Source organism: Sebastes fasciatus, chromosome 6 (assembly GCF_043250625.1).
Source record: "Sebastes fasciatus isolate fSebFas1 chromosome 6, fSebFas1.pri, whole genome shotgun sequence".
NCBI classification, from domain to species: domain Eukaryota; kingdom Metazoa; phylum Chordata; class Actinopteri; order Perciformes; family Sebastidae; genus Sebastes; species Sebastes fasciatus.
In genome coordinates, this window is record NC_133800.1 from 16,763,691 (window position 1) to 16,791,149 (window position 27,459).

The 27,459-nt window shown below is 40.9% G+C and overlaps 1 protein-coding gene across 2 annotated transcripts in view; it reads right to left on the reverse strand.

Moving 5' to 3' along the window:
- coro1ca (coronin, actin binding protein, 1Ca) overlaps positions 1-27,139 on the reverse strand; it is a 38,221-nt gene extending 11,082 nt beyond the window's left edge. The window contains exons 1-3 of one of the 2 annotated variants that reach the window (XM_074638001.1): positions 27,007-27,139; positions 16,989-17,009; positions 10,218-10,414 (exon numbers count right to left, since the gene is read on the reverse strand). In XM_074638001.1, the coding sequence (XP_074494102.1) occupies positions 10,218-10,414; positions 16,989-17,004 (213 nt within the window). In that variant the 5' untranslated portion in view covers positions 17,005-17,009; positions 27,007-27,139. The remainder of the gene's footprint in view (positions 1-10,217; positions 10,415-16,988; positions 17,010-27,006) is intronic. The other variant, XM_074638002.1, reaches the window with a different exon arrangement.
- Between the last annotated feature and the right edge of the window lie 320 nt (positions 27,140-27,459).

Sequence of the window (27,459 nt, forward strand, 5' to 3'; positions counted from 1 at the left end):
TGTGGACATCAAACTAACAAGACTCTTGAGCACTAGTGAGTATACTAGCATTTACTTGCAGCGCTATATTCAACAGCAGTTTAACAACAAACCAAATTTGATTCCATTTATCAAACAACGATGGAGTAAACTAGCAAGAACTGCATGTCACTTTAGTCAGCGAGACCTGGCCTGCTACTGGTGTAAGCAAAGTGACGGTCTCAAAGCTCCAAAAAGACCGAGCTTAACCCCAAATTGTACATTATGGCTTTTGTAGTCAAATGATTACATGTGACTTAAATCTTTCGAAAGGACAGAACTGTCAGCGAGATGAACACAGAAAGCAGTAAATAACAGCCTTTTAGTCTCTTAGTGCAATTCACTGTCTGCAGCACACTATGACTATGTTCAGCATTTCAAAAGAGCAGGAAATAAACAAAGAAATGTATCCAGTAATTTTGGTACAGAACAGAGTGAGAAACAAAAACCCAGAGGCAAGCAGAGGATGGTGGTCTGGGCCTCGGAGGGACTGTCCAGTCCCGGATATGAGTGTCATGTTGCTCAGGCATTCCTGCTCATTTTCCTGCCTCTGCTATAGCAGATACAGAAGCCAGGCAGAGAGAGTGCTTCAAGCCTGCTGCTGTTACAGTGCACATCCACAGCGGTGTGGCTGACGTCACCAAGTAACATGATTCATATCTCAGTGGTCTGTTCATATTCAGTGAGACTGAACAGATGCATAACTTTACAGGGTCAGTACAGTCCTACAATGGCTGGACATCTATACGAATCACAGGAAGTGACTCTGTACTATATGGAAATATTAGGCCTGTAACCATGCAATCACCTGACTGACACAGAGTTGGGCTGTGACACATACTCCAACTCCAAGTTTAGTGATCAAAGTCCAGTGTATGTGAGAATGAACTCTGTGTGTGTGTGTGTATGTGTAGTATGTGAAAATCACAAGATCTTGTCTAAACCTCACCCTGACTGCTGAACACACCCTGAAATCTACCCTGAAGCCGAGTGTAAAGAAAGCAGACTTTGACACTGCTGTCAATAGGGATCTATGAGCCACCATCCGGAATCAGGTCACATTACCATTAAATACGAGACTGGTGACCTCTCCTCTGCAGCCGAGTCGACTTTAAACATTTCATTTAGTTGATTATAAAACACAAAATATGTGCATTATGGGACAGACATGATATCTGTGCATGTTAATTTCATCTCATACAGTAGAGATGTATATTACAGCTGAGCTCACTGGACCTTTCTTGCACATGATTTCCTGAAGACAGTAGGAACAGGATGTAAAGCAGGAAGGACAGACTGATGAGCAGGTGTATCAACAGAAACAGCATGAACAAGTCTGGCAAAGAGCAAACCGATCGCCGAGATAACACGAGCCAACAAAAGGTTATTATTTGCTTTTCTTTAATAACGCTGCAGCAATTACTTCACACTATTTTCACAGCATTGAACGTCTTATTGATAACACCATTATGCATCCACAGTGCCTTTAGAAAGGTGCTGAATAAAAGTATGGCTTTTCCTGAAAAAATAATTATGATTGTGAATTAATCATTTAAAAAAAAATTGCGGGTCCAAACTGAATGTTTTGTTCATCGCTGTGGAAGATATCTGACGTTTGGTTCCCACTAATAACAAGGATTGTGAGCCAATAGTAAAACGATGTTGGTATCACGTGGCATCTCTGGGTCGTCAGTTAGTGTGGAGAAAATGGATAAATGGCTGAGATTGACGGTAAGAGCCTGGCAACCACTTGTGAAGTAAATGAAATGGAACGGAGGAGGGAGAATGTGACATCTATTGTCTCAATGTTATCAATAACACCTTTAACAGATCCTCAATTTAAGTAGTTATTTTTATATCTAAATTTGCTCAAGAATAAAAAACATCAAATAAAATGCATAATTTCCATGACCAGTTCCGTTTGAATATCACCACGCCAATCACGACACATCAGGTAGAGATACATGTGTTTTGCCACTGATAGCTAGCTAAAGTCCCCTCGGCTACAGTGACACAAAATGGATCTGTTTTTGAAACGAAAGCGATGTGTGAGACAACCCTGCGCCAGTAAAAGCTCCAAAGCATGTGGTGAGGAAAATGAACCCTGAATATCTTAAAATCAGATTCATAATGTCAGTGATGGGTGACGGTAGGCAGAACATTTATTTTGGTCATTACAGCTGACGGTGGCGTAACATATTTACAGCTCAGTTTATTTATTTTTAATTTGGGAACGTGGTCGTTGGAATTTTTTTTAACATTCAGAAGTGGGCCTTCAGTTACAAAAAGTTGAGAACCCATGGTCTAGCTAAAAAAAATGCACATTCACAAAAAACACATATCACTCAGAGTATTAAACATCGTCAAATCAGTTCTGTCATGTTAAACAGTCCTTACCGTTTCAACACAAATTGGTGCTGTACACTGTGGTGGTGTCTGAGTACTATTATGGTACAGTACACAGATGGGTTGTACTGCGCACAAACACTTAATGAAATATTGCGGTTTTAAGTTCACTCGGCTGCTATTATGCTATAAACTGACATACACAATAGTACTGGATAATTGCAACAGATCTTCTGGTTTATGTGTGAAGAGAAAAAGGGAGTAGACGGTGACCGGGGCATGTTAGTATATTATCACTGTTTACGACGAATGTATAGTGAAACTCATTATCTGAACCTCAGAACTGACTGCAAACCATGTGGTGTGTGAAGATGTTGCCTATTACCGATGAAGGGTTAACTTTTCTCGCTGAGACATGCAATTATAAGTATGTAAACGGAACATTTATGATAAACATACATTCATGTTTTATGTCCGTCCTTGCAGAAACTTGGTTGACAGAGCCAACAAAGATTAAGACCACCAACGGGAGGGATCAGCGTTTAGACCTCAACACTCAGAGAGAGACTTCTCAGCACATCCCACATGTTAACTCCAGTTCAGACATGCTGCAAAGATTCTTACACAACCTCTCACATTGTCTCTTTTCCACAATTTTCCATCAACACTTTTTAGCCGCCCGCATAAGCTAAAAAAATAATAATTCTATACTTTATGAATAAATAGTAGCTCCTACAGTTGACTTGCAGCAATGAACCATGAAGCCCGAGTAACACTGGCGCTAAGCTCTGGAGGTCGACCTCCTAATCAACCCGAGCAGGGCAGAGGAGACCGACAGTTCGACCAGAGAGCCAGACGTTCTTCACATTCCACACCTCGGCCCCAGGCAGCTCTGGTATGGGTATGACTAATGAGAGCAAGAGGGCCGCTAGGGTGTCAAATATAGCACCCTGTGAGGTGTTAATGGTGTTCATGTCTGATATACACGATTAGGAATTCCACGGTCTGATGAGCGAACACAAGTGGATCATACCTCCAAGCCTGCATAAACATCAGATAACATGATAAACAGAGCAGGGACGCAGTTTGAATGGATCATTGTAATTTTTAGCACTGCCAATTAAAAGTTTAACTGACAACAACCAAAGCTGCACACAAGGTACTAGCTCGTAACACAAACCACACTGCAGTGCGATCACCTGGGTGGAGCAGTGCAGGTAAGTTAACCTGTGACAGCTTGTTGTATTCTCCCTTCCGTCCCTCTGGAAAAGCTGCAGGCAAATTTGCAAGTCCGTATTTGTCTTAAAATGAGGCATTTGAACTATTCCACCAGAATGCTATGTAACAACCGCCACAAGCATAATGAGATGTCACTCAGGAGAGGAGAGGCAGAGACAAGGTGATAAATCTGACTTTAATTAATCACAAGGGGATGAAAAGCCCCCTTTGGCTATATGGAGTCAGATCAGTCTCAAAATGAATGAATGCACACTGAAGGATTCACAAATGTATTTTGTGATTTATATATAAATGACTCTCTCCACAAAAACATTTTTCAATGTACACTGAAATAGTTATTGTTTTATAAAAATCTAAAGAAAATCCACATAAAAAAATAAGGTTCACGAATATATTTCTGATGGACACAGTTATCTCTTGTTTTACAGTAGATTTGAATGACCAAAAGCCACTTGAAAGAGACTTTAATTTAACTTGGAGAGTTCACAACATCATTGTTTCTCAATATCTTAATGGTATGGAATAGTAGTCACATAGATCTGTCATCAGAATTGACTGCCATGACAATTTGAACCCTCGAGCAGAATATAAAAATCCAGCGTCATCCATCTATGTCACACAACTATTTGGCAGCGAGAAGTTCCACACATGCAGAATCAGCTGCTGCTCACTGCTCCTCTAATTAAAGAGTGCAGGGACACATACATTGGTTATATTAAGAACAAGAGAACACTGACAAAAAGCAACCTTACAATGGATTAACACTGTGACTAGCAACCAGCTAGCTACAGTGAAGCCAGCAGGCTAACAAAAAGAGGGATGGGTGCAAGTTGTCCTTAAAGATTCCCTTTATCAAATCCTGGTGTCCAATTCTTGTCAAATTAGTTAAACTGGACTAAACTAGTAAAGAAGATAAGAAAATCACCTCAGATTTAATCTGCTATAAATATTTATTTTACTTCGACTGGAGGACATTCCTCCAGTTTTGTAATCGGACTTATGTTAGCAACATCTATCAGGACCTTGGCTGGCAGGTGAACAGTTATATATATAACCATCAGTAACATCACACTTTTACAACACTGCTAAAAAATGAGCCGAAACCGACTAAACCAGCCAAGCAAGAAAATCATCTCCAAGGCAACCAGCCTACAGGTAAAGGGAGCGCGCTTAGCAACACTTAGGACGTAGAAGTGAAAATGATTTTTTCCAGAACAAGAAAAATAAATACCAGTGCAAAAAACAACAACCCACACCAACAGCAAGGGGCTAAACTCAGCAGTCGAACATCTAACATGTCCATAACTACACTACAGACATTTGTATCCTTCGACAGGAATGTCTGACGCCTAGAAAAACAACCAGTTGCATAGCAACAAGTAAGACTGCAGAAAATGAGCGTGAATCACACAGCAATAGATACAAAGCTCAACACTGAAACACGCACACAAAAAAAATAGATGAACGACATCCCTCAAGGCAGTAGAGGACATTCTTTTCATTCACACAAGAGGCCTGCACACTTCCTTCTTTCCTTGCAGCTCAACATGTGATTCACACATGCACGCCACTAAAGGGTCTGCATGCTGTCCAGTGCTGCTCAGAGCTCCATGGAAATTTCCACTTTTACAAGTCTCTTTGTCTGTATGATAGGGCAGCCAGGAACAATACAGTGCAGCACACCACACTGAAAACAGAGCTATATATAGCTTAAGAGATAGAGTAGACATACCTATACAGAGATGTACTACAGCTGGCTAGTGCAACTATCTAGGTCATAAGATTAATTCCAGATAGCATCTACGACAAGTCCACTATTTACTACTACTATACTGGTTGCTCTGCTGCCAGTTAGGAAGTATGTGGAGCAGCTGAAATTTTGAACCACATCTGTTATTAGTATCCAGTGCTCCTGCAACACAAGATATTTGCTCACAGGCCACTGAACAACACGGGTTGGTGGTTGCTGATGACTGATGACACAGGATCAGTGTCTCCAGTATGTCTACGGCCGTAGTGAATAGGTCCACAACGCATGTACTTTTAAAACATCTAAGACAAGACATCTAATGATGAATATCAGTAATCAGTATCAAAGTAGGTATTGTATTGTGAAGCATAGCCATTTGTCCACAGTGTCTCCACATCTTCCTAGTGTCTCCCCAGTGCATGCTGTGATACAGTCCAGCACCTGTGTCCCCAAAAATGATCAACTGGAGAAACAAACATATGAATGAAAAGATATTTTTGGAACATGTGAAAGGCAGCCAGCCCAAAAAGATTGTGTGTGTCAGATTGGTGCATTTGTGTGCAACAGTAGTTAGTTTGTGAATTAATAGCTTTGTGTGCAGCAGACTTTAAATGCATTCAATTACGGAAAATGGCATTGTACACTCCATCTGCTATTTTTAAAAGTAGCATAGCTCTGCATGCTGCAAAAAGAAAGTCTGCTTTATTTTATAAAGCTATCAGGGCTCACAGCTCTGTATTAATAGATTATAACTATTATTCAGTATTCCAGCAGGCATACTGATTATCACATTAAAATAATTATTCTAACACGGCACTTGGATACAGTGAGCGACTCTGTGACAGAGACAACATCTGACTTACACCCAGTTCTCTCATCTTGAGCGCTCTTCATATTTCGGCCTATCCCAGAATTCACATGTGTGCCGACACTGCACGCAGCAGCCAATGGCAAGGCAGAGAGGAAATGGTCTTGGAAGGCTGTCAGGCAGGGAGCAGTGAATGACCATATATGGTAAAATCTGCAGTCAGCAGGACTGAGCGGCAGAGGCGGCAAAGGCAGAGGCAACTGAGCAGTATAGAGGTCCAGGAAGACAAACTGACCAAAGTATGGGGAAAGACCCTGGATATAATGCACACCCAGTGTATTTCTACACTGTAGAGACAGAGCGTAGCTTAGTTAGCAGCCAAACTGGTGCATGCGAGACAGAACAGAAATAATGTGTCACTGTGCACACACCCAGGGATTACTAACAGCAAAGGTTGAGCACTGGATGAATGGTGCATTGAGGGATTGAATCCAAATCAAACACACACACTCCACATCTGATCATCCTTTCTGCACAGAGGCAGCATTTGAAGCACTGACGTGGAACATGCCTTCTACGTTAAGCAATGCACACTACGTGGTGTTATGGCTGTAGTTAAGGTCAATCTTGAAAACAGAAATAGACAAAAGAGGAAACGAAAGATGCTAACACTTGACAAAAAGTGACTAGCACAGTATGCGTGTAAAAATAAAGACGCTAATGGCGAAAGCAGGACAACAATGGCATGCTTAGATAAATCAAATAAGGGATGTAAATCACAGCAACTGTAATGATTTACTGAGACTTTCCTTCGCATATGCCGAAAAGACAGAGAGGAATTATCAGGAATGTTTCACTGCTCGCTGCTGCATTCACTCCCACAGCTTCCTTCATATGGAAATCAGGGAATAAATTAGCAGGCATCCTGCTAAGAAAGAGAAAGGAGGAGATTGAAAGCATGAGGCAAGGGAATGACATGTGTTGAGCTGGACATCTGATGCCCTCTCTATAAATCCCTGTGTTCTGACAGGAGGAAGTAACAATACTCATGGCTGTGCTGAGTCACGGCGGCCTGCCGCACTAACCTCACCCTACTGAGTCACACAAAGACATGGCTCCATTGGTTGACAACTCAAAATGAGGTTCAGACCTCGGGTCAGGTCACAGATCCACGACATCAACCTCTGAACTCCCAGAGATGCTTTTCCATCCATTTCCATATATACAATAAATTATGACAAAGTAGGTTTTTCAGGAAATAAGCAGAGGGAGTACAATGCTTTTTTTCAGGGCTCATAATTTCAATAATTCATCCTCCATCACTTCAACAAAGACGGCGCACAGTTGCATATGGCTTAATTGTGAAGGGGGAAGGAGCATCATCACACTTCTGCCTCCCCCCAGCCGAAGTGTGGTAATGACAAAGGGCTGCGCTGGGAGTAAGCGTGGGACAAAGGCCCTGAGCAGCTGGCTGCCCACAGAGACTGGGAGCAACGCAGCCGAGGCAGATGGGTTAGCCGGACAGATGCACCCTCACATTAGGGACGGGAAGGGGTGGGAGGGTGGGGGTGTTTGGGGAATGTGTGCCCTTGAAACAAAAATGAAATGAGACCCAGGTGATTCAAACTGCGAGTGTCCTTCAATCAGTTTTACCCACAAAGCAAAGCTGTGTCTGACAAAAGCTAATAAAGTAAAACGTTTTGTACATTCGGCATAATACCAAATGGAAAAGCATACTGATTCACATACCATTTTGTTTATTTCTAATTAAGAGACAACATCACGACCCTTGTTTATTCAGTTCATTAGACATGATCTCGGGTGCCATTGCTGATCCACTGCCGTGGTCTAGTCATACTGTTTGCAAAGAACAGACTCGCCCCACTTTTGAGACCTGCATTGCCAGCTGAGGCTATACTGAGATTTCCAGATGGACCAGCTTTGACAGAAAAAAAAATCATTTGAGAATACCATGGTGATAAATGCCACAAAAAAAAATGTTAAAAGAAAAAAAACACAAATAAATAAAAAAGGGAATGCCCATTAATTTAAGATCTGAAAATAATGTTCCCATGTCCCAACAGCTGACTTTCTCTTTATATGCTAGGCTGTATAACTGGTTTGATGGCAATACATACCGGTCACACTGTCCAAAGTATAACATACATACTGTTATTCTTAAATAACATGGCATTCCCCTTTCGGCTCCAGTGTCTCAATGCATGGCCTGTTGAAGTGAGGAAAACACTATCTCAAGGATTAGTCCGTGTCACGCCTGCCAGCTTGTATGTGGGAAGATCTAAAAATCAAGAGGCTTTTTTAATCTCTCACTTGGGGAAATTGCCCGAGGTTTGCTCTGCACATAAAGACCTCAGTCTCTCGCAACTTTGGTTCGGCAGTGAAAGTAGACTTTGTTCAGCAGACACACCATCACTGTACTGGGACATGGCATGCAGAGGGGCTGCTCATTCAAACAGACACAGAGAGGAGGGCAGGGGGAGTGTAAACTGGTCGAGCCTGCAGCCCACCTCCAGTACAAGCTGTGTATTGAATGAGGTGCTGAGAGGTGTAAGCTGTGCGATGACAGGCCTGAGGATCCGGTCCCCTATGCCGGAGCCTTCTCAGATGACAAGGCAGTGTACACTAATTACAGGCCCAGGTTAGATCTGTCAACAGTATTGCAGTACTTATGTCACTCACAGTGTTAGGACCTGCCACTTGGCCATCGCTTGGAGCTGCCAAACAGAAACAGCAGCCAGCAATTCACCACTACAGCACCCAAGGGCTCTCCAGGGGACATGCTAGAGTCCCCTGTTGGACTCAGTCTCTATTGCACCTTAATTAGCCCAATTATGACAGCAGGGTTAAAACAAAAGCGAGGGATGGCTTCACCCAGCGGACTTGTTTACAGCTAAACACTCTTCAAATGCCGTCTTGCCCAACCCAAATGTAATTCTAGTTGGAGTGGAGCGATTCCTTATATGGAGGCAAGGATCAGGAGACTGTTCGCTCCAGGGCTTTGGAGTAGTTTCTGTTGTACACATGAGGGTGTGTGAGACAGCCCGCTGGTAAACATTAATCCCAAGGTACACTTACACCAAGAGTCAGCAGTCCTGCTTGCAGGAGGCAAAGACTTCAATGCAAATGAGTATTTACTGTACACAAAACATGGGGAATGGGCTCTCAAAATTAAAGAGAGGAATTAAGAGTTTTAGTTCAACTCTCTCTACCTTTTAAGTGCTTTATATTTACATTAACATCATCCATATATGATCCCAGAGAGAATGGCTTCCCTTCCCTTTATGTCATCGCAAGATAATATAACCCCCCCTCTCCCCACCCAACCCCCGTCTAAAAATATCCAGACGTAATTTGATCCACTTAAATCATCTGTAACAAAAACATCACATGCATAACTGCACTGAAAAGAGACACAATGCCTTTAAAAGGTTAGCATTACACCATTTCAATGCACCATTTTTCTCAGAATAAAGACGAAAGACATTACCAGCTTAAACTGGTTTTCTAACAAAACGCTTAAGCTTTAGGAGGATCGGCCTGTTGGTAAACATAACCATCAAAAAGTAAAGTCATTGAGATGGACACCGTTGATCATTCATGTGCCAATATGCAGAGATTGTAGGTGAAGAATGTAATCTCAAAAATTTGTTATGAAACATAGATGTTCATTTCAACCCACAAACCTAAAGTTTTAGATAGAACATACCATACTGAGAATTGTATCACTCTTAGAAAAAGACAAGTGTCGTTAAAGCACAAAAAAATGCACTAAAGTAAGCAAAACAAAGTAGACTATTTCACCTCAGATCAAGTACCAACTACCAAGTACAAACTACCTAAAAACACTGATTAACGGTGCATTGTTAGGCGCTCAGCGTGCGCTACTGACTTAGCACAAAGATGCAGTAAATGCAAACATGCTTACACATCTGGTTTATCTCCATCTAGCTGCCTCAGAGGCCACTCCTGACTGATGTGCTCAGTGCTGATCCACTGGGGCTTTAACTACTCTTACATGATACACCAGAAACTTACCTTGTGAAGAGGGAGAACGAGGAAAGCTCCTCCACCGCTGGCCTCGATAATTAAGGCAACGAACTTGGGGTTGACTGCACAGAAGGAGCTGTCCCATGTGACCCTTGACACCCGGATATCATCGTAGCATTGGTCATTTTTCACCGCCTGGCCAAAGACGTGACGGAATTTGCTCTGCCGTACAACTCGTCTCATATCTGTGCAAAGAACAGAGAGGAAGATTTAACATATGCTAGTTAGCAGTATAAGACATCAGGTATACAAGACAGAGAACTGCAATATGAACCAATAGACTACTTGAGCTACTTGAAACACTTAGGAACACAAGACATCCCATCCACAAACTGTGGCAAAGCTGTTAGATCATATGAGCCTTTTCCCACAACACGTGGTGGACTCTCTCCCTCTGAGGGTGTTTTGTAACAAACCCCTAACAACACTCACTTTTATCTGCTATCCACAATGTGGGTTCTCATGTCCCATGTGATCCCACAGCAAGCATGTAGAGTAAGAGTTACTTCAATCATAAATTAAAAGCAGCAATACACCACCATTCACCGACATCTTTTATTATGTGTGACAATATCTTCTGGTGAACAGCTCCAACAAAGTACTTATCCCTTAGAAAGTGGTACAAATGCACTCACTGCCTACCTAAAAAAAGGCAAAAACTGTGTATATTCAACAGGGGTATAAAATGTTCAGATGCAGCATATGAATAATGAACAACAAAACAAACATGATATTTCATATGACTCTTTTCACTGCCTATTTCTTTTCATCTTCAGCTGTGCCAAATATTAAACATCTGAAATACTAACACGCCTTACATGTGGCACACTTGCAAAGAGCCACTTCCAAAGGAAAATAGGACATACCCAATACAAACAGAAACAGACTTTGTAGCTGGTTCAGCTAAAATCTTCACCAAGACAAGAATCTGCTGGCAGATGAGAGAGCTTTGGAAAACAAGCCCATTCAAAAGCTACAAGTCCAAGTGCTGCGCTAGAAATAACAGACCGCTTCCAAAGATAATGGAAAGCTGGCCAGTTTAAGATAAACGACCAGAACTAAGGTCCAATCTAACCTACAACCTGAAGAAAGACAAAAGCTCTTAAGTGATCTTGGTTTTCGTGAAGCTCCTCAAATCTTTTTTTTTTATGTTTTGACACAGCACATGGTAACAGTTTCCCAGCCTGAATCACCAACATGATAAAAGCCCAGCACAGGATGTGGGATATGTTTTGGAGGTGGTTTTCCATTGTGTGTGTGAGTAAAAGTGAGAGAGAGAGAGAAAGAGAGAGAAAGAGAGAGAGCAAGAGGGAAAGAATGAGAACGAGAAACGTTTGTATGGCATGTTTCCGACAGGACAAGGATCACAACACAAGCAGGAAGTTCTTCCTGTCGGGATGTGGGAGTGTCCTAACAGCTCAAACTCTTCTGTAAAACACGCCAGTCATCAATACAACCGATTATTTTTGTTGTCTCCAAACACAGACCGTGAGCTAAAAGACAAATGTGTTCAAATTACAGAAAACAGTTAAAGACACTTGAGTGTTAATCTCCTTTAAATTGAGGATTTTCCAGTTTTCACTGAGTTACATAAGAGTCTCTAAATCCTCTAAATTTGTCTGGATCAGAAGTGCATTCGTCTAGGAAACTGAATTTGATTACTCCGGGAGAGGCTGACGCAGACCAAGGGCAATGGACTGACATCCTATTATAGACAGATAGTCTCCAGGAATCCTGGTAGACACATTATAGTTAAAAAAGAAACTAAATTTATCTTGAAGACAAGAAATGTATATATTCACAAAAGGTGTTTAAAAGGTAATTATTCTCTAATTTCACAGCATGTCAATGGCAGCCAAGAATGAGTCTTTTGTCACTGCTGAGAAAATAAATAAATGAAAATCAATTACGTTTAAGCATGTCAAAAATGCGAAAAGAAGAGTTGTTCTTCTTCGTTACAGTAATGTGATGGTAGTCGGGGCAACACTTAACAAGGACAACTTTGTCATGAGGAGTGAGGCTTGTTTGCTTACCCTTGGAGCTACAGATTTGTCACATAATCATGGTAGAATAGAAGCTACATGTGAACAGACACCTAAATCAGAAACCTGTCTAGAGGGAGACTTCGCTTAATCAGACAGAAATAAACACAATCCAAGATTTCTCTCTGATAATGTAACCAAACGTACCCAAAAATAGCCCACTGTTAGCAGCTCATCATTTACAGCACATGGTTTTTGAATTTTTTTTTATTTTGCAGAAATATAGATGAGATTAGATGTAAAATGAGTTCCTCGTCCCCAGCTACGTCTGTAAATTCTGCAGGGCAATATCCATATGTTGAATCTCAGTTAGTCTCTGTCCATACACACTTTGAGACTGTCTCTCTTGAAACATTGTCCAAGCAGGTTTTAGTATCTAAACCAACCACCTGCCTCCTCAACCCCTTACCAGCCAAAACGATTTCTGGGACCTAAAAGCTGAATATTGTCGACTTGTCTCTCATCATGGGCATTGTCCCCACTAACTTTAAGACTGCTGTGGTTAAACCTCTACTTAAAAAAACACACCTTGATCCAGGGTCTCTAAAAAATTATCTACCAGTCTCACCAGCATGAATGTTCAGCTACGTTTTAATGTCCAACAGCGTTTTAATGCACAGGCTTACCGGGGCTCAAACTCAAGCCTACGACCGTGCCAGTAATATGTCAGGACTATATAAAGCGTTCAGTCACAAAATAAGGAACATCAATCAAATGGCCAAATGCGTTCCTTGTGCTGCACATAGTTCTGATTCTGAAGTCCATGCCCAGGCTACCAACGCATTATGTCTGAATTATGGCAACATCCACGACTCGCTTGTTAAAATTGCAGTGGATGTTAATCAAAACATTAACCACATGCAAAGACTCTCTGGCTCTTTGCAGTGCTTCAGAAGAAATACCATTCCGATTTACAGGAGGGCTTTGTTGAGGAAATAGAGCAGTTCAAAGAATTAATCAGAAACAAAGAAAATAAAACTGCACAGGCCTTGCTTCAACTGATAAGGAAGATGGACCTGTCATCAGTTTATCCAAGCATGGATATAGCATAAAGGATTTACTGTCAGCAAAGCCTCTGGAGAGCGCCTCCTTTTCAAAACTTGGACTTGTTAAGAACAACTGTTGTTATGACCCCATGGTCATACGAACATTTGTGTGTATTTGTTTACGTGCTCCAATGTTAGAGCCCTGGACTTTACCGCTCTAATTAAGGACTATGCCGTGAGTTAAGCCAGGAGGAAGACGTCTTACCTATGGTTGTGTGTGTGTGTGTGTGTGTGAGACTTATATGTAACAAAACTTAACTATGAAATCATATTTTTCATTGACGTGGTAAGTGACGATGACTGTTGTAGACCCTACAATTCACCACTTTTACCTGAATGTCTTATATGCAGGATACTGCTACTGGTAGCAATAGACGATTGTTATGTCAACGACAACAATATAAGACTACCGTTACAAAATCAAATACATTTATTGAATTAGAGCACTCATAAGAACGTAGCACTAGCAGAGCGCTAAATATTTTTTGAATCAATGAATGATTCTGTTAAAATCAGCAGAGGAAGGCGCGTAGAAACAGCTGTTGCGTAATATCATGTGGTGCACACATCCCCTATACATAACAAACAGCACTGTCTGTGGTTCATTTAGTAGAGCATTTAGTAATGTGCATTTCAATTATGTTGCATATTGAATCTAATTTTTCTGTAGTGGTATTATTTGTTATCGTTTGTTGCGTCAAAATTAATTAGCATCTGCTATAAGCTATCCAGCCCAATGTAGCTATGATGGCAAATCAATGCCAAAACCAGCGAGAACAGATGAGATCCACGCGCGCAGCCGCAAATGCAAAACTCAAATAGCCGCCCTACATATTATTTTTGTGAGTGCTTTCACTCGTGCGCAGAATATCTCTGCTCACATGAGCAATATTGTAGCCTGCGAGGAGAAAACCGTGCTTTGAGCGTGCGCAGAAACCGAAGGGGCGTGTAACTGTTATCCCCGAGCGCACAACTATTATCACTGCTCTCCTGCGCGCAGAACTTTCAACTGCTCGCTCGTGAGTGCGTTTTCTTTTTAACAGTGAGTGGGCGGATCCAGTCATCATTGTATCCCTAAATATAATTGGTTACATTTGCTATGCTTTGCTATTGTTACTGCGCTTGTGCAACTCTTTAACCGAAATGAGTGCTGTGAAAGCACTCGCAAAAATAATATGCGTGCACGGCCGTTTGACTTACACACATGCGCTCATCCGCGCACGTAGATCTCATTTGCGCTCGTGGCTTTTGCCATTGATTTGAGTCATACGTAGCTCCCCCATCACAATTCTCTAGTGCGTGTGTGTAAGCGTGCATTATGTGTGAACATCGGCCTACAGTGAGCCGGCCTGTACCTTTTGGTGACGCAGCTTCTGTATGGTATGCTTCCACTACGGGCTTATAACGATTGCACTGTATGATTTGTATTTGCCACAACTGTCATAAAATTAAACTGTAGTCATGAGTGATTGTTGTTGATGCATTATTATATGCAAATTAAGTGTGGCTGTTGTTTGTATTGGATGTGGCAATAGTTGAGTTGTGATGGTGCTTGGGGGATTGGGGGAGGGCCTTAAAAAACGTTGTAGCCCCGGGGCCCACGGTACATCTCACGTTTCTTTTCATGATTCAGTTAAGCAAATATGTAATAAAACCCTTTAAAATAAGTCATGGGGAGTAATATTACATGGGATTGGAAGAAAGATGAATTTGGCCAATATGTTATATAGAATGATTGTCAAGTGTTTGACAGGCTAATTGTTGGCTACTGCTCGTAGTCAATGCTTGAGCTAGTCCCTACTGGTTGTCTAATGGTACCATATGTCCTCTTGGCTGGAGTGAGTGCTTGTTCCTAAAAAGAGCAGGACTGAAAAGGGGGAGCAAAGCAATAACTGACTTATGAGGCCATTGCCAATTCATTAGCAATTTAGTGAGCACAAGAAAGAAAGGTGATCTATTATGATCATTTGGATTAATTTGAGCCAAGTTGTGAAAATTAGCTTTTGACCTCAACAATTATTTAGAATGACATAACTCCATGAACTACACTAATGATGTGGCAATGGCCCAGTATACATAATGAATATGGTGACTGCCTAGTCATCTGCCCATCATCAATGATGACCTCTGGATATCCATCAGGGGGTTGAGCACCTTAATAGTCCTCTGTCCGTCAGTCTGCATTACTGAAAATGTCTAATGACTGCTCTCAGGCATGAGGCTCTTTATGCTGGGTATTATACCTGTCAGCCACAGGTAACGGCGATAGTAAGTTAAACTTCAAACAGCAAGAGACATAGTTGTGTCAAAGGTAATAAAAAGAGCAGAGCAAACATTCACTTTATGCCATGGGCACTCCAACTGCATGGGTGTTTGGTTGGCTGCAATCTGTCTCCAAGACGTGTTTAGCAACACAGGCATGCTGCTTAGCAACATCAGGGAAATACCAACACAGGAAAGAAACACGATACAAGAGTAAGAAAAACTAATGTCTTAAAAGGTTTCTTATAATGTCAAAATGCAAACAACTGTTAAACTTAGTTATATCTCCACATTTGGAATTGCTCCTCGCCTTACAAAAGCAGACCAAATTTAACAAGCTCAGGTTTCTCTACAAGATTTAATCTGGAAAACATCCATTGACAATGGACTGTGCTGAGCAGCTGGAAGCCAGACCAATCAGCAAACTGAGAGAAGAGGTTAAGATGATGAAGAGAACAAGCAGAGCTTTATTTGGAGTTTTTAGAGAGCACTGACACATTGCCTCTAAACTACTGAACCTTGCAAAGAATTACTTTGGCGTTGTAGATATACAGTTAATTGGAGCATGAGTGCATGGCCTATTTCTCACCTGAAATGTAAATATTGGCACGCTATTGAAATGGGGAAATTTGTCATTTCCAAACAGCCACCATGGCTTTCCATGGTGGTAAAACCCAATGGTAACCTATCAAGTCACGTGCAGTACAGTTTCATGACAATGTAGCCAAGGAGTGTACTTTTAAAATTATCAGTTTGTTGGTCAAAGGCGGACCCAATCATCTACACAGCCATTGTTATTGATGACACACCTAAATGAATGCTATTAAAACAGAACGAGCAGTGAACTATCCTGTTGGTCTTGGCTCTGTTAATTTGCAGCAGAAGAGTTCATTGTTTTATGTAGGAGAACTTTATAAGATGTGCTGTTTTATCACCACAATAGTGTGCCTAGCCTTGACAAAACAATCAATGCATTCTTGAGGTCAGTCTGGGCCTGCACAAAGATCCCCAGTCACACTATCCTTTAGCTCTACAAACAGAAGGAAATGTTCAATATCATATGTTACTGTTGTAACAATCAACCACTCTGAAGGCAAAAAATCAAGACTAGTTCTGTCCCCAATATGCCCAAAATGATAGCTTAATGTGACCTATGATACAGTCACAGAAGAAAGGCTTCAATTATTCCCGGGCTTTATCACCAAAACTGACAGTTTGCATATGAAACCTTTATGAAGACAGGGTTTGGCTATATCAGTGTACATGCTGCAGGTCAGAGCAGACTGGGTGGGGTTGCAGTTGACTATGCAACACTGGGTCTTGGTGAGTAAGCCTTGTTGTGTGGTGGTGGTGTATCTTGACGATCCTTTTCGGAAAGAAATCACCATTTCATGTCACTGGATGCTCACCGTGGTTAGCAGCCATTCCAACTGATACATGTGGTAAGACAGAAAAGAAAAAAAATAACATTAGGGTTCAGTGTTGCAGGGCAATCATTTACTTTTATACAATTGGGGAATTTCCCATATGTCAATCCCTACATTTATGTCAGGGGCATTTCACCTGCACATAAACCAATTAGTGTACAGCTCAAATCCTGGACTAGGTCTCAAACCAGACTCAAGCAGAAATGTTGATAACTTCAAACTCAACACAAACATGGAATCATTTTTAACACTCAGGACTCAATCACCTCAGACTGTATCGCTACACATGACATGACAAGACTTGTGTTGAGCCTCCCAGGCAGAACTTCCTCCAAGGTTCACTGGAAAAGATAGATCTTAACCCCGCCATTGGCAAATGCCAAACCAAAAACTCCAAAAACCTTTTATGAACCTCTTATGTAAGAACATCATTATCCCTCACCCGCACCTGATGAGCTGAGGCTGAAACAAGTAAGCCTAAAAAGAGACCAGGGAAAGCAGAAAATGACGGTGGATGCTTGTGTGGCATGCTTATAGTGATTGTGCACAAATTTCTTGTTGTTAATGGAAACAATTTAGTTTCCAGTAATGGGAGAAACTGCGTAAAAACTTTGATGTATGATGGACCCACTGACAAGCGTAGCCATTAGGGATGATATCGATTAATCAACATCGATTAATTGGTCATTAAGAATTTGATCAAATACGTGAAATTTAATTGATCTACAATCAAATAAAGATCTGTAATATTTACAATAGGGCTGAGGCGATACACTTATCTTCCGATTCGATACTATCACAATACTTGGGTGCAGTTTTGATATATATTGTGATTTTTAAGTATTGCGATTCGATAATGCGATTCATGCTTTTACTTTGGAAAATATCTAAATTAATACAGTAAAAATGCACGTATTTAGTAAGAGATGTCCTGAAGTCAAATATATCAGTCATTGTCAGGCATTATTCATTTTTTTCCAGCTACCCAAAAATCTGCGATACATAGGTGAATCAATTTTTTTCCCACTTCTAATAAACAATGTGTATTTACATTGTAGATATCTGTAGAAGGGTGTAATTTCAAAGCATGTTTCAATGACTCACATTCACATGTGTTAAGAGGCAGGATTTAAAGAGCAGCACACATGAACCAGAGGGACAGGGTTATTCTGCTCTAAACTAGCAAAGGCCTTATCCAAACGGCCAACTTCCTGTTATACTTCTGTGGCTACCAAAGAAAGACCAGGAACTAATAATGAACAGTCATTCTCAACACAAAGGAAATATAGAACAACTACTAGAAGATCATGTGGAGCGCACAGTAATGATTAAGTTCAAATGAATAAAAACTGAATGATAAAGTGACATCTTATCTGTCAAAATACAAATACATAAAAATACAGAGACCTCCAAATAACTGCAGGAGCCAAACGGAAGAGTCAACAGTGAATTCTGTAAATCAATTATTTAACATTCAGCTTTTATGACCCAACCCCTTTTCCAAATATTTAACGTCATAATGATCACGGCTGACATTTGCGTGCAACAATGTCAGCAGGGGCTGAGTTGAGGCAGTAAACGGCTGGCACCAGTCTGACAGCCTCGGATATGTGGCAGAGAGAGAGAGAGAAAGAGATAGAGACACACCTTGGGGGAATGCAATGCTACTCAATGACACTCTCCTGAGATTTACAGCTCACTGATCCAGCCCTAATTCAAGCAAAAAGACCACAAATGTCTGTTGGGCAAATCAGATGAAAGGAGAGCTATGTACCTTATTGCCTCCTGAGCCAGCAGAGCTGACTCTGATGTGCAGAGACAAAAGGAGGACCCTACAGCCTGAGGAAATGACCAACAGGAAATGGGACCAGTGTGACACACTTTTTAGCATCCTTCTCTGCATTCCTCAACTCCATTTACATCTGACAATTCTACTGAGGAAATGTGGGTCTTATGAAAAATTGAGTGCTACTTCACTTTCATTGGTTAATCTGACCATACTAAGATTACAAACACAAATTATGTGGTTGGGCTTCTCCTTCGTAATAACACTAAATGGTAGTCCTGTCATGTGTCAGTACTACCAAATAATAATAATAATAATAAACAACTGAATGAACCAACTACCAACCACGAACGAACACAATTAGAATATGGTATGAAAAGGAAAGTGATAATGTCAGAATTTAGGCCCTTCGTGCTCACCGTTGAGCTCACTGTGTAAGGCCATGGAGGGTCTTCCTCTCAACTCTACCTCACAGTCACAGTACAGACTGCTGCCCTCCAGTAAACCAAGTGGAAATGCTTTTGCTCTGACATAAGACTGCAAAACAGCTACAAAGAGGAAACGAGTACAAAAAGGAGAGCCCAGTGAGGGCTCATGCTTGGTCAATGTGCCAGAATGTATTACTGGAAGAACAAACACCTTTTATGTCACTATATCCAAGACGCATCTCCGTAACTGCACATAAGATCAATGAAGCACAATGAACATCAATGACGGGCTGTCGCGATAACCGCAATATTGAAATACAGCGCTATGGAAAAGCCAACCGCAGGGGATTGCAAGCAACTGCCACAACCGCTATGTTCGCGTTTTTTCTTTTTTTTTCCATCAGGCTTGACCCTTCTCGTTTTAAACTTCAATGCATGTGTATTGAATGTTAAATAAATTCATAATGAAAACAAGTGTCTATCAAAGTATTTTTTGAATTCTTTGCAATGGGAGCCCCAAATATTTAAACCATGCTACAAACGGCAGCAGCGGGATGAGGCGCTGTGCGTCTATTCTATGCTGCATGTTTGGCATTTTTTTCTCGTTGCCGAGAGTTGAAGTGTTCAACTTTGTCTTTGGGTAAAACGCTGCATACGTCAGAGTCACTTTTTACCCAACTGTCCAATCACAGCGGAGGAGGGGCGGGACAAAAAGGCTACCACAAAGACCAACCGTCACATCCCACATGTACAAATGCTGAACTACAACAACAATGGAGGAGAAATTAATAGACTGGCGGGTCCGTCCTCTCACCCTACGTGCTTTGCCTTCCCTTCGACCAGAGCAAGGACCAGGGTAAGTACTCTACCTTGTGCAAACATTTTTATTTTTGCGGATACGCTGTATCGTGGCAACCAGACGCAACCGAAGTGTCTCGGCTGAAAAAAACAAACAAAACGCTGCAGTATTTAATTTGTTTTAAACTGTGTCATCTTTGTCATTTAAAAAGAAACAATATACCTAATAATGGCCTAACAAAAAGCTTATTTATACTGTATAGGCTAGCACTAAAATAAATTACATAATTTGCAAAAAATTTTTTTAAAAAGGCGCTAGTACCGCATATCGCTCTGCTGAACCAATCATCAATACCATGTGTGAAATTCCTTCACCGTGACAGCCCTACCATCAGGAAACTCTAAATTTCTTCTCTTACTTTGTGCTACTGAGTCATCAGAGGTCCCTACAACTGGGACATCTACTTTTTGGAAAGTGACTGTGTATAGATTTTGGAGCATGTACATAGACACAAAGATTATGGCACGTCCTCAGTGACAGGAGATATTTAATGCTGCCCATCCCTGCCACATTCAGTTATGTTCACATATACCAATTAAAGCATGGGGCCACCCCATTCTGTCAACAGCTATTTGTACTCCAACTGGTTTCTCATTGACCGGGCTCAAAGAGAACATTATTACATATTGCCCCACCCTGACAACAGCACAGCACAGCAAGACACAGCAATGGTAAATAAATTGTTGGTTTACAGAGATGTCAGAGGACAAACTTGGGCTTCAGCTCCAGGAGAAATACCTGGAACTTGGATGAGATTTACTAAACTGCTTACCTACAACACTTGGACAATAAAATCCTTGCTACGGCAGATAACCAGCCTAACCAGGATTAAAACTCACTGCCTATTATGTCTCTGTGAATCCCAAAGATAATGGCTAATTCTGGACAATGAGGGAACTATGCTTGTCAACGCAAACTGTATAGACAGCCTTTATATCTTTTCACCACCTTCTTTTTGGGGTGCAAAACAGTCCTTGATACGCTGTCTTTCATAGTGCGCTTGGTGAATGAGATGTGACATAACATGAAAATCCCAGCTACAAATCAGGATGAGCTGATGTTGGAGAGGGAGGGGCAGCAGAATTAGAGCAGAATTTGGACAAAGCCTAAACAGTCTCCTCAACAGTTATTTTAGAAAACTACTGTATATTACTGTGTACTTCTGTATATACATTCAGGAAAATATCTGCATTACTATTCCATAAGCTTTTTTCATCAAGCATACCAAGTAGAAGTATTTCTGAGATGGCTTGTCCTGAGGTTGTTACCCTGAAGGGGTTTCTCACAACAGATTGAGCTTCACATGACAGGAAAAACCCACTAGTCCTCCCGCAGCCTTAAGGTGAAGCCAGAGACATCGACACTTCCAACCAGAAATTAAGTGAAAAGCAAAAAAAGAGGCTGTAAGAACCTTAGTAACTGACAAAACCACTGATTTACAAAATAACCGTTTGACTAATTGATTGGTTCAGCACTAAAACATATAAAAACATAGCCTAGTGGCTGCTGCATGTGCAATAACATTTTAAACTAACCACAATATGCATCTTTTGATTGCAAAGTAGAAGTGTACTCCTGTGTCTGTCTGTTGTTCATTTGTCAAGTTCATCACAACCCTACATTTGTCTCATGCTGAGCCATTTATGAGTTAAGCTGAGGCCACTGGCATGCATAACGCCCAATGCGGATACATGCAATCAGCAAATAAAACAAGGGCTCAACCATGTTTCTCAACAGGTCTTATCTGCTACATGTTTAGTTTTGCAATTCCTTCGTTTGTTGGGGCTTTTCATCATTGTTGTTATTGCCGACTTCCTGGTTATGTGGCTGTTAGCGTCATCTTGGTAGCCACAGTCCAGGTCACTGCAGGGCAGGCCATGCATATAAGGTACATCCCTCCAACACATGGTAGGCTGGAGTGTATACACATTCTACAGTATTGGTATTTTATTGTCAGAAAGTTTCATATTGTAACTTCAGAGACTAACTGCCAGTAATGGTCACACTTTTCTTTCCCACACTTTGCTACCCATGCCACCCCTCGCCGCCACTACAAACACATCAGTGATGTCGCCTCAGTGCTCCCCATACACTGGCTGCCTTTTGCCTTTTGTCACCAAGACCGCATGAGACGCCACCTAAATCCCCTTCCTGTAACCAAGGCCACGGACCACCATTGTGATCAGATTCCAGCTACATTCCAGTGCTTTTTGCAACAATGAGATAAGGTGCTGTTTTTTCTACCTCTCTCCCACCCCAAGTGACCATGCAGTCTGTGCTCTGCTCAATTTAAATACTACTGGATCACAATACATTACGCACCAGTGTTTCAAGGAATGCTATTGTATTCTTTTATACTTTATAGGAAACAAGATATGCAGACACAAGAGCAATGTGGCTTAAAGTCCAACTCAATGCTAGGTAACACATAGACAGAACCGATTACCAGGTCCAATCATATTCCTCTAACTAGGTCAAGGTTATGTACATGTATCAATAGCACGTCAGACATTTACAGATTTAAACACCAGAGGTCAAATGATGAGGTTTTGCCTACTTCCTCATTCCAAAAAGGAGAACCAGACTCCTTAGATTTCAGACATAGGAAACATAAATGTCAGCTCATGTCTGTATGTTTAGTGTGATGCTGACCATACTGCTACTAAATTGAACCCAATTTCCAGCTCTCTATCAATTTCTGTGCTGCAAGACTTAAAAGACTAACTCCTAAACTTCTTATCCTACTTAAAAGGGAAAGTTTAAAAGAGACCACATTAAAATCCTATAAAATTACTCACAAGCGGAAAAGCTCTACTTTCACGAGTTTCATTCATCTACAGCAACACAAACTGAACACATACAGTACTCTGCCTAGGTTTTCACTTCACCTTTCCTATCTGGTGATCAACATAACAGACACCACAAGAGGACAAATGCAAAAAAAAAACTGCCTATTGTTCAATTTTTAAAAAGTCTACTCTCTCTTTAAACTCTTTAAAAAGTCAATTATAACAGCTTTGAGAGTTCATAGCATGTCCCTTCCTCTTCCTGATCAACAACTTCCCCCTCCCCCCAATGAGCAATGCAAAAACCACTGCTCCATTTCAACAGATGTTCTCAGCTGTGGTGGGAATGACCAATGGAAGAAATGGTATTAGTCTGTGTGCATCTGCTGGAATTGCTAAGCTACAAAGCATTACAAAGCTGAAAGAGAAAAAGCTGTTTGTCAAAACAGCATCTAAAATTCATCTTTGATTTGAAATTCCAAACAAACTTATTCCTAAAAACCCTATAAGATAAGATATTCCTTTAATAGTCCCACAGTGGGGAAATTTGCAACATAACATAGATAAAAGAAGGGGGGAAATCATAGTTTAACCCGTCTGTAAAACAAACACACACAGACATCTAACAAGCCAAAATAGAAAACTATTTAGATTTATGCAGTATATTTAACATACTTAATTGTAGATTATTAAATGAGAGTATTGGCTTGTATTCTTAAACTATTTTAGTTCATCCACTGTCCGTGGGCTGTGTGTTTGTTTTTTACTGTGTGTAAGCAATTAGCATGTGATCCTCTTCATCCGCAGGCTGGTCCAAACAAACAAACACACTAATATGCTTAGCAGGTGGTTGGATAATGATGTTTCCTTTCTTCCCACCTGTACTCAGAAATAAATGCCGGACATCTTGTCTGGAAAAAACTAATCTGTAGCACAGGAAACCCATAGTGTAAATCAAAAAATCTGTTAAATTTTCAAGTTGTGGCGTGTCATCCTGAGGGTTTCTGGCAGAAAGTCCTTTTGAAAGTGTGGACTGAGATAACATCTTGCACAGACAGGACTGGACACAAACTGAGGTATGTCAGACATGTTGAAGAATGCACTCTTTGAGTCCAACGGAGATGAAAATGCCAAACTGTTGACCAAATATTCAGCTAGTTTCCACATGATTATTGATTATTCCAGCAGACTGATGTGAGAACTAACTGCAACAGGAGAGATATCAAACTGCTGCTGAGCTTTCTATCTAATGTACACATTCCTTAGTCCACAAAACAAAGCCCAAGCCTGAACCGCTACTTCTTAACTATTTCAGTACAATAATGAACAATGGCTTCAGATGGCCAACAGGGAACAGCTGAACTTAGCCAGACCTCCATCAACACTGATTAAATAAATGTAATGGATATGTTGGATACAAAACTTAATGATCTTCCTGAAACCAATTCAAAATGTTAAACATGCTCTGGTGAATTCACCACAACCCACATCAGCATTCCTTGCTGCAGTTGATAGGAACCAACACTCCCTCACATCTTACGCTTATTTCCCTCTGCTTCCTGACCCACTTCCTCTCTCCGCTCTGCTATAGGAAGGCAGGCTACGCACTTCTAGAGACCTTGTACTGCAGCACAACCAGCAGAGGTTGATGCGTCTGGAATGGTGAACAAGCCCAAACACAGCTGTAGTACTGCTGACTGTCGACCCTGGGGTCGCTCTGTCAGCCTTCACCTGCTCAGAATCCCACAGCGAGTCGCGGCGAGGGAAACTCCTGCAACCACAACGCTGATTACACACGGGGCCTAAGTACCCTAGTTCAAGACAGGGGCCAAATATGCAAATCATGTTGCCCTTTTAGCACACTAACCACGGTCATTACAAATCAAACTGCCCTATTGTCATGACTCATGAGCATGCAAATGAGCCGGTGATGGCGTACAGACGGAGGGGTCACACAGAGGACTATTTGGGTCACCTCCCAGCCACCAGGGCTCAAGGACTGCAGGGACTATTTACGACTGACAAGTGAGGAGGGGAGCGTCTTAAATGATCTCCCTACTACCTTCAGTTTTGGATCAATTTTCAATATATTGCTTTCCCAAAACACTACTGGTATTTGAGAATGACATTACTCGCAGCTCCATAGCAGAACCAAGTCAAATTTTCAGGATGACGCTTATGATAATGATCAACTGCCAAATACTCCTCAAATACTAATACTGCTTTTCACTGTTTTGTATCATAGTTAATTGAATATGTATGGGCTTTGGGATGATGGCTGCATAAATCAGAACATTTGAAGACACCATCTTTGGCTCTCATAGCTTGGGATGGACACTTTTCTTTTACTTCCCCTTTTAATAGACTATATGATAAATTTAAAAAAAAATAATCAATAATGAAAATCATCTTTAGTCGCAGCCCTACTTATGACATGAATCCAAGATTACTTGTCCCTGTCAAAACATTCAAACCCAGTTTAATTACAACATGTGGTCCAGTTGTGGAAACTTTTAATAAAACATTAAGGTAGATCAGACTCATCAGGCCAATAAAGTGCCCTTCAATACAAGCAACATTACTAGTAAATAATAAACTCCATCTTAATTTGATTTAAATTAACGAAAAACCCTTATTTTGCTGCAAAAGGACTCTAATTCAAAAAGCTGTCAACATAGGAGCAATACACTCAGGTGCAGCAACACCATATTTCTATATCTGCCCTCATTGACTATATAACAGGTTGAGCTAGTTATCTGCACAGATTCTGCATAATTTCAACTATTACACACGTGTTACGGCCAAACAAGCAGAGCTGGTGGAGGACACAGTGATTATTGCATTTGGGTAACATTTGTAGCTGGTAGCTTGGAAGCAGCTACCAACTATATGCTATGACCCTTCTCCCATTTGATCTTCCAGTGTGTTAGTAGGTCAAATCTGAACCTGGCATCTGGATGAAAATTAAATTATTAATTTGACAAATAACCATCTCTATAAATCAATAATGAAAATCATCTTTAGTGGCAGCCCTACTTATGACCAAGATTACATGTCCCTGTCAAAAAATTCATTAATGTGCAAACCCAATTTAATTACAACATGTGGTCCAGTTGTGGAAACTTTTAATAAAGCATTAAGGTAGATCAGACTAATCAGGCAATAAAGTGAAAAACGAAAAAGCCTTACTTTGCTGCAAAAGGATTCTAATTCAAAAAGCTGTCAACATAAGAGCAATATACTCAGGTGCAGCAAAACCATATTTCTATCTGCCCTCAGGTTGAGCTAGTTATCTGCACAGATTCTGCATAATTTCAACTATTATACACGTGTTACGGCCAAACAAGCAGAGCTGGAGGACACAGTGATTATGCATTTGGGTAACATTTGTAGCTTGGAAGCAGCTACTACTATATGCTATGACCTTTTTTGCATTTTATCATCCAGTGTGTTAGTGGGTCAAATCTGAAACTAAATTATTAAATTTGACAAAAAAAATCTCAATAAATGAAAGAGTTAATTCCTGTATAAGTGTATGTTTGTAGCCTTTTTGTTAATGTTGAAGAGGCTAATATTAATTCACCATTTAATCTTCCAGTGTGTTAGTGGGTCAAATCTGAAATTATTAAATTGAAAAGAAAAATCTCTCTAAATGAAAGAGTTGATTCTTGTATAAATGTATGTTTGGAGCCTTTAGTTAATCTGGAAGAGGCTGATATTAACAGTGAGAGTGTGCCAGAGGCCAGGGCGCGGTTATGCTGCTGCACCTCCTCCTCTCCTCTCCTCTCCTCTCCTCGGTGTGTATGTGGATCTAGCGGTGCCGGAGATAAGTTTTCCTGCCGCACTATGGTTAGCTACCCCACCCCACATGTCGTGAATTATCCACCAAACACACACAACAACCAACAGGAACAAAAAACCCTGAACAAAGCCAGCTATTGCTTTGTTTTTAGGCTAGAAACTTTAGCTAGCTTCAAAAAAAGAAGAACAGTTCACAGACTATCCTGATTCATTTTAGCTAGCGCTGCACTTTCCTGTCTGGATGGCTGTAAGGTGGACAAATCAAACCCTTTTGAAACACATTTAAGAGGGGGAAAAAGGGCAGACATATTCTAAACAATCCACATAATCTGTAACCTACCTTCTGAGAGGGAAATGAAAGTATTCCGGTAAAGCTGGATGATATATAACACACAGCCCAACGCGTATTGATTCCTCCCTCTGCCGGAGCCGTAGCTGTGCTGCTGACACACCACTGTGCTCTCTATCCACACTCTGACGGTAGTCCCGCCCCCTCCCAGGCTTGGCGAGCCCCGATTGGATGAGGGGTGTTTTGACGGATAGCTCCAACATCCAATCAGAGCGACGTTTTTCGATGACAGAACTCACGTCTCCTTTTCTTCAGGTTCCCAGTTATAGAAAATCACCATCAATGGTGTGTTTTTATGGAGGCTTTGTGGCATTTTAATGTCCTGTGACTCCTTATTTTATCTATTTACCATCTATTTATCATTATATCCCTATTATATTATAATCATATCATTTAGAATTTTTTTCTTAAATTATACATAATATATATATATATATATATGGC